This window comes from Lepidochelys kempii, chromosome 24, assembly GCF_965140285.1.
Source record: "Lepidochelys kempii isolate rLepKem1 chromosome 24, rLepKem1.hap1, whole genome shotgun sequence".
Classification (NCBI taxonomy): Eukaryota; Metazoa; Chordata; order Testudines; family Cheloniidae; genus Lepidochelys; species Lepidochelys kempii.
The window spans coordinates 846,336-859,225 of NC_136403.1; the positions used below are offsets into that span (position 1 = coordinate 846,336).

Below are 12,890 nucleotides of genomic sequence, written 5' to 3' on the forward strand. Positions count from 1 at the left end.
TTGCAAACTGGATACTATTAATTTAGGCTTAAATAGAGACTGGGAGTGGCTAAGTCATTATGCAAGGTAGCCTATTTCCCCTTGCTTTTTCCTAACCCCCCCCCCCCCCCGACGTTCTGGTTAAACTTGGATTTAAACTTGGAGAGTGGTCAGTTTGGATGAGCTATTGCCAGCAGGAGAGTGAGTTTGTGTGTGTGTGTTCGTTCCCCGGGGGGCGCGGGGTGAGAAAGCCTGGATCTGTGCTGGAAATGACCCACCTTGATTACCATGCACATTGTAGGGAGAGTGGTCACTTTGGATAAGCTATTACCAGCAGGAGAGTGAGTTTGTGTGTGTATGGGGGTGGGGGTGAGAAAACCTGGTTTATGCTGGAAATGGCCCACCTTGAGTATCATGCACATTGTAGGGAGAGTGGTCACTTTGGATAAGCTATTACCAGCAGGAGAGTGAGTTTGTGTGTGTGGTTTTTGGAGGGGGGTGAGGGGGTGAGAGAACCTGGATTTGTGCAGGAAATGGCCCACCTTGATTATCATACACATTGTGAAGAGAGTGGTCACTTTTGATGGGTTATTACCAGCAGGAGAGTGAGTTTGTGGGAGGCGGGGGGGCGGAGGGTGAGGAAACCTGGATTTGTGCTGGAAATGGCCCAACTTGATGATCACTTTAGATAAGCTATTATCAGCAGGACAGTGGGGCGGGAGGAGGTATTGTTTCATGGTCTCTGTGTGTATATAATGTCTGCTGCAGTTTCCACGGTATGCATCCGATGAAGTGAGCTGTAGCTCACGAAAGCTCATGCTCAAATAAATTGGTTAGTCTCTAAGGTGCCACAAGTCCTCCTTTTCTTTTAGCTTATCTAAAGTGACCACTCTCCTTACAACTAACTAACACGGCTGTTACTCTGAAACCTGTCATTATGCAAGGCCCTGCATTTAGCCGTATGGAGTGGAAATCTATCAACTGCATGAAAAAACTTGTACGGATACAGACAGACATCATCTTCCTTTCCAAATGCAAACAGATGGACATCGTACCAAAAGGACTGAAGGTAAAATATCCATTACAATCTACATACCACACAGACTATGCCGACAGTTTGTGCCACACACTCTGAAAGAAACTGCGGAACCACCTGATCAACATCCTCTACAGCAAACAGGGAAAGATTAAGAATGAGCTCTCAAAAATGGATACTCTCATAAAAAACCAACCTTCCACACAAACTTTCTCGTGGCTGGACTTTACTAAAACTAGACAAGCCATTTACAACGCACACTTTGCTTCCCTACAAAAGAAAAAGGACACTAAACTTTCTAAACTACTACATGCCACAAGGGGCCACAGCAATGGTTCCCTCAACCCACCTAGCAATATTGTTAACCTATCCAACTATACTCTCAGCCCAGCAGAAGCAGCTGTCCTATCTCAGGGCCTCTCCTTCTGCCCCTCCACCCCCACAAACATGATACAGTTCTGTGGTGACCTAGAATCCTATTTTCGACGTCTCCGACTCAAGGAATATTTCCAACACACTAATCCACAGAGACCTTCCTACCAAGACTACAAAAAGAAGGATTCTAGCTGGACTCCTCCTGAAGGTCGAAACAACAGACTGGACCTCTACATAGAGTGCTTCCGCCGACGTGCACGGGCTGAAATTGTGGAAAAGCAGCATCACTTGCCCCATAACCTCAGCCGTGCAGAACACAATGCCATCCACAGCCTCAGAAACAACTCCGACATCATAATCAAAAAGGCTGACAAAAGAGGTGCTGTTGTCATCATGAATAGGTGGGAATATGAACAAGAGGCTGCTCGGCAGCTCTCCAACACCACTCTCTACAAGCCTATATAAAGTCTGCTGCAGTTTCCACGATATGCATCTGATGAAGTGAGCTGTAGCTCACGAAAGCTTATGCTCTAATAAATTGGTTAGTCTCTAAGGTGCCACAAGTACTCCTTTTCTTTTTGCGAATACAGACTAACATGGCTGCTACTCTGAAACATCTCTACAAGCCATTACCCTCTGATCCCACTGAGAGTTACCAAAAGAAACTACAGCATTTGCTCAAGAAACTCCCTGGAAAAGCACAAGATCAAATCCGCACAGACACACCCCTGGAACCCCGACCTGGGATATTCTATCTACTCCCCAAGATCCATAAACCTGGAAATCCTGGGCACCCCATCATCTCAGGCATTGGCACCCTGACAGCAGGACTGTCTGGCTATGTAGACTCCCTCTTCAGGCCCTATGCTACCAGCACTCCCAGTTACCTTCGAGACACCACTGACTTCCTGAGGAAACTACAATCCATCAGTGATCTTCCTGATAACACCATCCTGGCCACTATGGATGTAGAAGCCCTCTGCACCAACATTCCACACAAAGATGGACTACAAGCCGTCAGGAACACTATCCCCGATAATGTCACGGCTAACCTGGTGGCTGAACTTTGCGACTTTGTCCTCACCCATAACTATTTTACATTTGGAGACAATGTATACCTTCAGATCAGCGGCACTGCTATGGGTACCCGCATGGCCCCCAGTATGCCAACCTTTTTTGGCTGACTTAGAACAACGCTTCCTCAGCTCTCATCCCCTAACGCCCCTACTCTACTTGTGCTATATTGATGACATCTTCATCATCTGGACCCATGGAAAAGAAGGCCTTGAGGAATTCCACCATAATTTCAACAATTTCCATCCCACCATCAACCTCAGCCTGGTCCAGTCCACATAAGAGATCCACTGCCTGGACACTACAGTGCTAATAAACGATGGTCACATAAACACCACCCTACACCGGAAACCTACTGACCGCTATTCCTACCTACATGCCTCCAGCTTTCACCCTGATCACACCACACGACCCATTGTCTACAGCCAAGCTCTGCGATACAACCCCATTTGTTCCAACCCCTCAGACAGAGACAAACACCTACAAGATCTCTATCAAGCATTCTTCAACTACAATACCCACCTGCAGAAGTGAAGAAACAGATTGATAGAGCCAGAAGAGTTCCCAGAAGTTACCTACTACAGGACAGGCCCAACAAAGAAAATAACAGAACGCCACTAGCCGTCACCTTCAGCCCCCAACTAAAACCTCTCCAACGCATTATTAAGGATCTACAACCTATCCTAAAGGATGACCCAACACTCTCACAAATCTTGGGAGACAGGCCAGTCCTTGCCTACAGACAGCCCCGCAACCTGAAGCAAATACTCACCAACAACCACATACCACACAACAGAACCACTAACCCAGGAACCTATCCTTGCAACAAAGCCCGTTGCCAATTGTGCCCACATATCTATTCAGGGGACACCATCACAGGGCCTAATCACATCAGCCACACTATCAGAGGCTTGTTCACCTGCACATCCACCAATGTGATCTATGCCATCATGTGCCAGCAATGCCCCTCTGCCATGTACATTGGCAAACTGGACAGTCTCTACGTAAAAGAATAAATGGACATAAATCAGATGTCAAGATAAGCTATTACCAGCAGGAGAGTGGGTTTGTGTGTGGGGGGGGGGGTGAGAAAACCTGGATTTGGGCTGGAAATGGGTATGATAATCAAGGTGGGCCATTTCCAGCCCAAATCCAGAGTTTAACAAGAAGGTCGGGGAAAAAACAAGGGGAAATAGGTTACCTTGCATAATGACTTAGCCACTCTCAGTCTCTATTCAAGCCTAAGTTAATTGTATCCAATTTGCAAATGAATTCCAATTCAACAGTTTCTCGCTGGAGTCTGGATTTGAAGTTTGTTTGTTGTAATATAGCAACTTTCATGTCTGTAATCGCGCGACCAGAGAGATTGAAGTGTTCTCCGACTGGTTTATGAATGTTATAATTCTTGACGTCTGATTTGGGTCCATTTATTCTTTTACGTAGAGACTGTCCAGTTTGTCAATGTACATGGCAGAGGGGCATTGCTGGCACATGATGGCATAGATCACATTGGTGGATGTGCAGGTGAACGAGCCTCTGATAGTGTGTGTGGGGGAGGGGGGGTGAGAAAACCTGGATTTGTGCTGGAAATGGCCCAACTTGATTATCATACACATTGTAAGGAGGATATGCATCCGATGAAGTGAGCTGTAGCTCACGAAAGCTCATGCTCTAATAAATTGGTTAGTCTCTAAGGTGCCACAAGTCCTCCTTTTCTTATTGTAAGGAGAGTGATCACTTTAGATAAGCTATTACCAGCAGGAGAGTGGGATGGGAGGAGGTATTTTTTCATGCTTTGTGTGTATATAAAAAGATCTTCTACACTTTCCACAGTATGCATCCGATGAAGTGAGCTGTAGCTCACGAAAGCTCATGCTCAAATAAATTGGTTAGTCTCTAAGGTGCCACAAGTCCTCCTTTTCTTTTTGTGAATACAGACTAACACGGCTGCTACTCTGAAACTTGTCATCCCCAATGAAATTCCCCTGCCACATTCCCAAGTCAACACTCCCCCACTCCCTGCTGCCTCAGGCTGGTGCGGGGCAGGGCTAAGATGACTGCGGGGCTGCAGATCGGGACTGAGGGGCAGCCAGAGCGGTTCCTCTTTAAAACCCACAGAGGCACCCTCCCTGCCCTCTTCCACTGGGCGGGGCACCCTCCCCCCTGCTGCCCCTCCCCCATCATCCCCGATTTCAGCTCCCAGCCTGGAGCTGCAGAGCTCTCCCCACCTGAGTCCGGAGCAGGCGCAGATGCTGGCCCTGGAGCCTGGAACTCCCCGGACGTAGCCACGGTAGCAGCAGGTGCCCTGCAGCAGAGAGAAGCCGAGTTTAGCTACAGCTCCGAGCACGGGGGCCCAGCAGAGCTCTCAGGGGACCCTGCTGGGACCTCTCTCCCTGCAGAGCAGCCCTAGCCAGCAACAACGGGAGGGACACGGGTCCAAGTAATGGACCAGTACAAATACAACAGCGCCAATGACAGGGCACCCCCCTGGGGAAGCTCACAGCACCCCCCCACCTCCTGAGTCCCCGCCTGGCACGGCCAGGGCATTGCAGTCAGTCACCTGCTGGGGGCCGGGAATTTTCTGTAGTATTTTTATGACCCTCACCCATGTGTGCCTCAGTTTCCCCTGTATTTTGCATGGCTGGGGGTGGCCTTTGCTCCCAGGGCAGCTGGAGACAGTTGTGAATGTCACCCAGGGAGGAGTCACTGATAAGAGAACAAAATTAATTACAGGAACAGTGACACCTGGCAAGGAGGCGGGGGAGAGCGGGATTTCACCTGCACGCAATCCCCCAGCTGGAGAACAAAGGATGGGGGAAGGGGAGGGACACAGCTGGGGGCTCTCACTGGGACCTGCCCCAAGGGCGGGGATTTGCAATGGGGTGACAGGGCTCGGAACGGACACTGCTTTCACCTTCAGCACCCAGCACCAGCCTGGGGGCTTCGGAAGCTGCCTCCAGGGAGTAATAAACCTGGTGGGGTGACCGTGCCGTGTGGGTGTCCCTGCCAGCACTGGGCAAGGGGCACCCGTCTGAAGTCTCTGCCAGGCGCCTGACACTGCCGCGGGAAGCAGGAGGGCTGGTGCCCCAGCGGTTCGGTCGAAGGAGGTGGTAAAGCTGCATGGCCCGCACTGGGGGAGGAGTGGGACCCTGGGGGTCTGCAGGGGTCTCCCAGAGCCTGGTCCTGTGGATCCGGGATACCTGCGTGGCCAGGTTTCTGCCCCTGCTGCTCCAGCCACAAACCTACCTGCGAGCCAGCGGCCTGCGTCACCCGCGTGCCGTTGGTCAGGTAATAGAACAGTGCCCGAGCACCCGGAGCCACCTCCCTGCCGGAGACAGACAGACAGTGAGAGCGAGCTCCACGGCCGGAGGGGCTTCCCCCCGCCCTGGGCTGCCACACTCCCCAGTAACGCAGACCGGGGGCTTCCCCCCGCCCTGGGCTGCCACACTCCCCAGTAACGCAGACCGGGGGCTTCCCCCCGCCCTGGGCTGCGAACGCCTCTGGGACTCCACCGGGCACGGGGAGCACGGCCCAGGGGGTGCAGCCCCCCCGACAGGCCAGAGGGACACTGCCACACTCCCCAGTAACGCAGACCGGGGGCTTCCCCGCGCCCTGGGCTGCCACACTCCCCAGTAACACAGACCGGGGGCTTCCCCCCGCCCTGGGCTGCGAACGCCTCTGGGACTCCACCGGGCACGGGGAGCACGGCCCAGGGGGTGCAGCCCCCCGACAGGCCAGAGGGACACTGCCACACTCCCCAGTAACGCAGACCGGGGTGTTCCTCCCGCCACGGGGCTGGGTGCAGCCCATCTGCTGCCAGGCCACTGCCCCTGCCCAGCCCCCCCAGAGCAACACAAAGGCGCCCCAGCCACCCCTGCAGCCCCCCAGCTCCTGCCCCCCAGGGTCTGCCCCAGAACAACGCCCGGGCACCCCAGCCACCCCTGCAGCCCCCACCCCAGCTCCTGCCCCCCAGCAGCCCCCCATTTCCTGCCCCCCAGCCACCCCCTGCAGCCCCCACCCCAGCTCCTGCTCCCCAGCAGCCCCCCATTTCCTGCCCCCCAGCCACCTCCAGCAGCCCCCCAGCTCCTGCCCCCCAAGAACAACGTGTGCGCTCTGGCCATCCCCTGCAGCCCCCCAGCTCCCTCCCCCCCAGGGCCCAGCAGAGCAGGCCCTGTGCAGCTCAGATGCTGCCCCACCCGGCGTGGGCACAGCCAGCTGGCAGGGAGGGGAGGAAGAGGGGTACAGGGAACACGCCCAGCCCCCCAACTCACCGGTTTTGCTCTAACTCCAGCACAAGACGTGCCCCTTCCAGGTCCAGGGCAACCTGCAGCCGGGCTGGGAAACCCTCCTGGGGGAGACCAGGGAGGGGGTTACAGGCCCAGCCCCCACGGCGCCAGGGACAGCAGCCAGCGGCCCCCAGCCTGGGAGTTGCCCCCAACACCCAACCAGGATGGAACATGGAGCCAGTCCCCACCACGGGGCGCCAGCCCTAATCCGCCCCCAGGGCGGGGGGGGGGGGGGTTTCCCTGCCTCACCCCCTTACATGTCCTCTGAGGGGGTGGAAGGGAGTCTCCAGGACCACGGCAGGGGTGAAGCCAGTCCCTCTGCCCCTGCCCCATGGCTGAGCCCCCCATGCAGGAGGCTGGGCAGAGGAATCCTGCCAGGAAATGGCCCCATGGAGGGTGTTTGGGAGGAGAAAGCGTAGGGGGGCACCCGCCCATGCCCCCCGGCAGACCATGCCCCGGCTCACCCCGCCTGGCATCGCAGCTCAGCCCAGCCCGGGCCGAGTTTGTGCTTTGGCCAGGGCTCAGTTCCCCCGAGGGGGCCCGAGCTGTGCCGGGGGGCGATGGGGGGCCGGAGGCAGCGGTGCTCGGGGGCAGCCTGGTCTGGGTTAGGCCCCAGCGTGCCGGGGGTCAGGCAGAGGTCAGGATGGGGGTCCCCTCCCAGAGGGCAGCAGGAAGCGCCCCTCCCACATTAGCTCATTGTCCTGGGGGTGGGGTGTCGCAGGAGGTGTCCCGCCCCCGCCCCCCCCCACACCCTGCGCTTCCTGCCCAGCAGGGAGCAAAGAGGAAATGCCACAGAGGATCCCTGGCTGTGCCGGGCCAGGCCCTTCCGGCGGGGGGGGGGGGGGGGGGGGGGAGGAGGAATGAGCTCACACAGCCGGCCTGGCTGGGGGGGGGGGGGGGATTCCACGGGGACAGAGTCTCCTTCCCTGCCCCTCCCTCAGTGCGGGTCTGAGGGGACCTTCTCCAGGCACCCCCAAGTCCCCGTGTGGGGAGCCCCCAGATGCCCCTGAGGAAGCCCCTCATGGCAGTGGGGCCTGCTGGGGCCAGGGCCTCCCACACGGGGATGGGGGGAGTTGTAGGGGGGGGCAGCAGGTCCCTTCTCCCCCATCTTTGGGGGGGCTGAGGGTCTCCCCATGCCCCCGTCCCCCCAGAGGCTGCAGGTGTTTGCTCCCTGCCGGGACCCCGGAGGCCAGAGCTGGGACAGGAGCTGGGTTTCCTTTGCCTGGAAAGGGAGCAGGGGAATCCAGGGGGGTGCGGAGCGATGTGAGAGTAGCACCCATGGGGCTGGGAGGGCTCCCCGTGTGCCCCCCCAAAGCGGGGGGGTCGCACCGAATCCAGTGCGGGTGCCAGCCTGTATGGGCACTGCCCCCTCCCTGCCAGCTAGACTGGGTCCCGCCTGGCCCAGAGAGAGGCCCCCCCCGTGGGACGAGCCGGGGCAGGGCGTTCAGCTGGGGGGAGCAGGGGTGCCAGGGAATGCAGCCATTGGCTGCTGTGGGGGAAGGGCAGAGTCCTTACCAAGCCCGTCTCTGCCATGCTGAGCATCCGGTTGCCTTGCAGGATCCAGGGCGTCACGTGCCAATAATGTCCCAGGTCCTCACGCTGCCGCCTGCTGCTGCCGCCTGCATGGGGCCGAGAACAAAGCCATCACCCCGGGTGCCCCTCTGGTCCCCCAGCCCTCGTCCTGGCCCCCCTTCCCCGGATCCTGGAGGCCCTTCCCCACCGCCCTGGGCTTCACCCCCAGACTGGCGCATGGGGCCCCAGATCCCCCCAGGGCTCTAGGCCAGGCAGGTGCACAGAGCGTGCCCTGGGATCCAGACCCCTGCGCTATTCCACATCTGACTTGGTGCCCTGGAAAGAATCGGGGGCAGGCTGGGAGCCAGGACTCCTGGGTCCCATTCCCAGCTCTGAGCCTGGCTCCCTGTGGGCCTGGTAAGCGTCTCTGGCTCTCCACCCCCCACACCATAGGTGGGGCGCGCGCCCCCCTCTCGGTGAGTGCTCAGAGTGAGGCCCGCACCCAGGGCCGGTGCAAGGATATTTTGAGCCCTGGGTGAAACTTCCACCTTGCAGGCCCCGGCCCCACCCCCGCACATCGGTTAATTCAGGGGCAAATCCCAATGAGCCTTTATAGCTGTTACCTCTTGATTATTAAAAAGATATTTCTTAATGATCAGGAACAAATACAAGCATACAATACAAGGGCAGAGGGGATATTTTATTCTTGGGTTATAAATCTTTTTCTCTTATAAATCACATATGCTGGGAAGAAGGAAGGTCTTGTGTGTGAGTCACATGCCTGGGAGTGAGCAGATCCATGTTCGATTCCCAGCTTTTCCTCAAAATTCCTGCAACACACAAATTCTCCTCCCTTGCAAGGCACCTCAGAGGAACATCTAGAAGAGCTAGCTCTTACAGAGACAATCTTTGGGGCAACATGACACCTCTATGCCTCATTTTCAATGGACTAGGCACATGGCCCCCCAAGAACTCCAGCAAGCAGGGATAGGGCGTCTGCAGGGCTCACCATCCCGAGAGGACAGGCTACCATATCTGCAACCACTGTGGAGAAAGGTGTAAGGGGAACATGACCACATCTGCAGCCCAGCACCTTTCAAGGGAATTTGTGCACCCAGGGTCCCCATAGTGAGTCCCTGAAGCAGGACGACTTGCAACCACGTCCTATGGATCCTAGGGTGCAGGACAACCCGAATCTGTCAGTTTATGGTTGAAGAGCACATCAAATGCCATTGCATCTACGAACTGATGATTAGACAATACAGCACCGAAGCATGGCATAACTTCAACCAGGTGAGCTGTCCTGCTCTGTTTAAAGGTACTCACATGCTTCCATGCCTGTAGCATGGAGGCTGGAGAAATGCTCCTGCTCTGGATGGAGTTATGGGGTACAATTCCCAGGGTGCGGTGTTTTAAAAATATTAGTATTAAAGATCTATAGTGCCAGAGGCGCCAACCAAGTTGGGGCCCCATTGTGCTAGGAACTAAATTGATACGTGGTAAATGAACGTCCCAGGTGTTCACAGTCTAAGGACAGGATACAACAGGTGCATGGATAAACAATGGGGCAGGTTGTCATGGTGCATATGGCTGTGGAAATGTTTCTTTTAGAATGAAATCCAAATTAATAAATAAAGTCACTTGGCATAGCCTACCGACACTCAACTTTGCAGTTGACAAATCCCACTCAGTTCATTGCTCATCTAACTTTCAGCAACTTTCATGAAAATCTAGGCTCTTTATCTCTTTGATAAAAAAACCGTATTTCTCTCTCCCCCATCCTCTGAAACCCGAACTACTTGGTGGCTTAGTTGATACGAGTTCATTGTTTTTCAATTGACTTTCAAAATATGCCGTGCAAATATTTGAGGAACAAAACCTCCAAAGGCAGAAAAGGGGGGAAAAGGGCTGTTTTTCCATCCGCAGCTTTCAGAATCATTTTCTTTCTTTGTGAATTTTGAACAATATTAAAGTTAGTAAAACACGACTTGTTTTAAGATGTGCTGGTCCAAGTAGAAACAAACTCACTTTGGATAAACGCATGAAAATACTTTATATTTACTCCTCAACCATGTAATTGGTCTTTATTTATCTGAACTCTGAAGAATATTCCCATCTTGCAGGATAAGCTGTAATCTAGGCAGGGCTTCTTCTGAATTCTGTGCCATTGTTCTGGAAGGTAACCAAGATTTTCAACGGTGGACACAGAATCTGCTTTTCAAACACAAAAGGCCAAAAATGCAATGCGATGGGATATCAAGTTATTGAAGAACCCTAAATATGCATTTATGCGCCGGCCCCCGTGCACCCCGCGGCTCCCCCCTCGCCACGCTCGGGCTCTGCAGCTCCTGGGCACGTGAGCCGGAGGGGCAGCAGCGGCTCATGCTCCTGGGAGCTGCAGAGCCCAAGCGTGGTGAGGGGGGAGCCGGGGCGTGCACGGGGGCAGCCGCCCACGTGCATCTGGTGCAGCCTGCAGGAGCCCCCTGGGGGGGGCACCGAGCCACAGCCTGGGCGGGGGACGCGGCTGTTCCCCGCTAGCAGTGTCACCGCCTTTGCAGGGCTGCTCCCCCCTGCGCCGCGCTGGCTCCTCCATGGCTGGGTTTCTGACCCCCCAAGCCGATGCTCTGGCTCTCCGGGGCCTCGGGAAGGTGGCTTCTCCCTGCCGAGCCAGGGCATCGCTTTTTGCCCCACCCGCCAACCACTTGGCGCCCTAGGCGACCATCTAGTTCACCTAGTGGTTGCACCAGCCCTGCCCGCATCCTGTGCCTGCCGTTCGCCAGCGCATGGCCCCTGCCCCGCGGAGGGACAGCAGCACGTTCGGGATACGTAGGCCACGTCCACACTACGGCACAGCTCCTTGCCAGGGGAGAGCTCTCCCACGGCGAAATCAAACCACCCCTAACGAGCAGCGGTAGCGGTGTCCGCAGGAGCGTGTCTGTCGGGCCGACTTCGGGCTAACACGCCGGTGTGTTTGTCGGGCGGGGGGGGGAAAGGGGTGCTGGTTTAGACAAAGCCTGGGGAACTGAGGGCGTAAGTGGGGGGAATCAGGGTGACCTGGGTGGCTCCCAGCATGGGGCTGCGTGTGCAGGACGTACCCTGAGCAGGGAGACCTGCGTGTGCATCGGGGAAGAACCGCCAGGGGTCCCGATCCGAGATGGCCTGGCCAAGGCATGGCAGGCCAGGGCAGCCCCTGGCATCAGGGCTTGCGAGTTCGCACCCCAGGGCTCTCTCCTCGATTGATTCCATCCCAGGCTGGTGGGAAGATCAACCTAGCTGGGCCAATTCCAGCTGGCACCTCAGCAAAGCCACCCATGCCAGCCCCCAGCCCCATGGGGCTCCAGCCGCTGGGGCCACACAGCGAAGCCCTTCGCGAACGTCTCTGCATCTATGGCGGGGGCAGGGCCCATCCCTCCAAAGCTGCACCTGAAGCCAGACGACCCGGCGGGGTTAGGGTGGGGCAATCAGCCGCCCCCATCCTTCCTCCCAGCCCCTGGCCACATGCCAAGCCCCTGGCACAGCAAGAGCAGGACCCTGGGGGCAGCCAGTGCTGGGTGGAGCTGGAGGAGCCGGTCGGGCCAGGATGCCAGCACAGACCTTCCCACCCTGCTAGGAGACCACCGCCCCATCATTGTGATTCTGGATCTCCCAGAGCAGGGCTAGGTAACCCCAGCTCCCGCCATGCACCCCCCCCCAACAGGTGTTCAGGCTCCATGGTCCATTCAGCCCTGCTGAGACGCCAGCCAGGGGGCCGGGCAGCAGATAGCACTGGGGAGGGGATGTTGGATGGACATTCATCCCCTGGGCCCCAGAGCCAGCCTAGACTCCAGCCCCCAGGCATGGCCAAGGATTGGGGTGGATGTCAGGGGAGAGCTCAACCCGCCCCATACCGATCTCCTCCCCAGCCACTACATCCGCTCCCACCCCCAGGCCTGTGAAGGCAAAGCTTACCCTGGGGAGGGGGCAAAGCTTACCCTGGGGAGGGGGCAAAGCTTACCCTGGGGAGGGGGCAAAGCTTACCCTGGGGAGGGGGCTCAGCCCCCCATCCCCAAAGGTCTGGTATGGTTACAGCTGAGTGACACCTGAGGCAAGTCAGCTTGACCTCCTCCTCCCCCACTGGTGCAGGGACACCATGGGGCTGCTTTCCCAGCCCCCTGGCAGCCTCCATGACCTGCAGCCCCCTGGCACCATACAGCTCTCCTTAGGGCTCGTAGATGCAGCCCGCCCCCCCGCCCCAGCGATGCCAGGCCCTGTGCCAACGCAGCCTGCCCCCCAACCAATTGTCGCAGGCTCTCTGCAAACACAGGCAGAGTCAGGTGCTTGATGAGGGGGGAAGCGGGGAAGCTGCTTTGAGTACTGCTCATGCAGCGAAACCTGCCTGAGTCTGCAGACAGCCTGGGCCAATTGCCCCAGAAGGGAGCTGCTCTCTGCCTCTCACTAGGGCATTAGCTCCAAGCCCCACTGCTCTGGGGCCCCCACCAACCTAACCCAGAGGGGTGCTCTGGTCACGCAGGCAAGGAAAAGCATCGGGGGCCCAGCTCCCCCAAGCAGAGCCATCCTAGCTGCTGGGGTGAGTACAGGGGCCCCGCCGGGTGTGGGGTGCGAAGGCACAATGCACCCAGGGCCCCCCG

General features: G+C 57.0%; 1 protein-coding gene across 9 annotated transcripts in view; it reads right to left on the reverse strand.

Moving 5' to 3' along the window:
* ADAM15 (ADAM metallopeptidase domain 15) overlaps nt 1–12,890 on the reverse strand; it is a 30,465-nt gene that overhangs the window by 16,822 nt on the left and 753 nt on the right. For all 9 annotated transcript variants that reach the window (XM_073322887.1, XM_073322884.1, XM_073322880.2 and 6 more), the window contains exons 2-5: nt 8,266–8,369; nt 6,736–6,812; nt 5,711–5,789; nt 4,693–4,769 (exon numbers count right to left, since the gene is read on the reverse strand). In XM_073322887.1, coding sequence (XP_073178988.1) covers nt 4,693–4,769; nt 5,711–5,789; nt 6,736–6,812; nt 8,266–8,369 — 337 coding nt within the window. The remainder of the gene's footprint in view (nt 1–4,692; nt 4,770–5,710; nt 5,790–6,735; nt 6,813–8,265; nt 8,370–12,890) is intronic.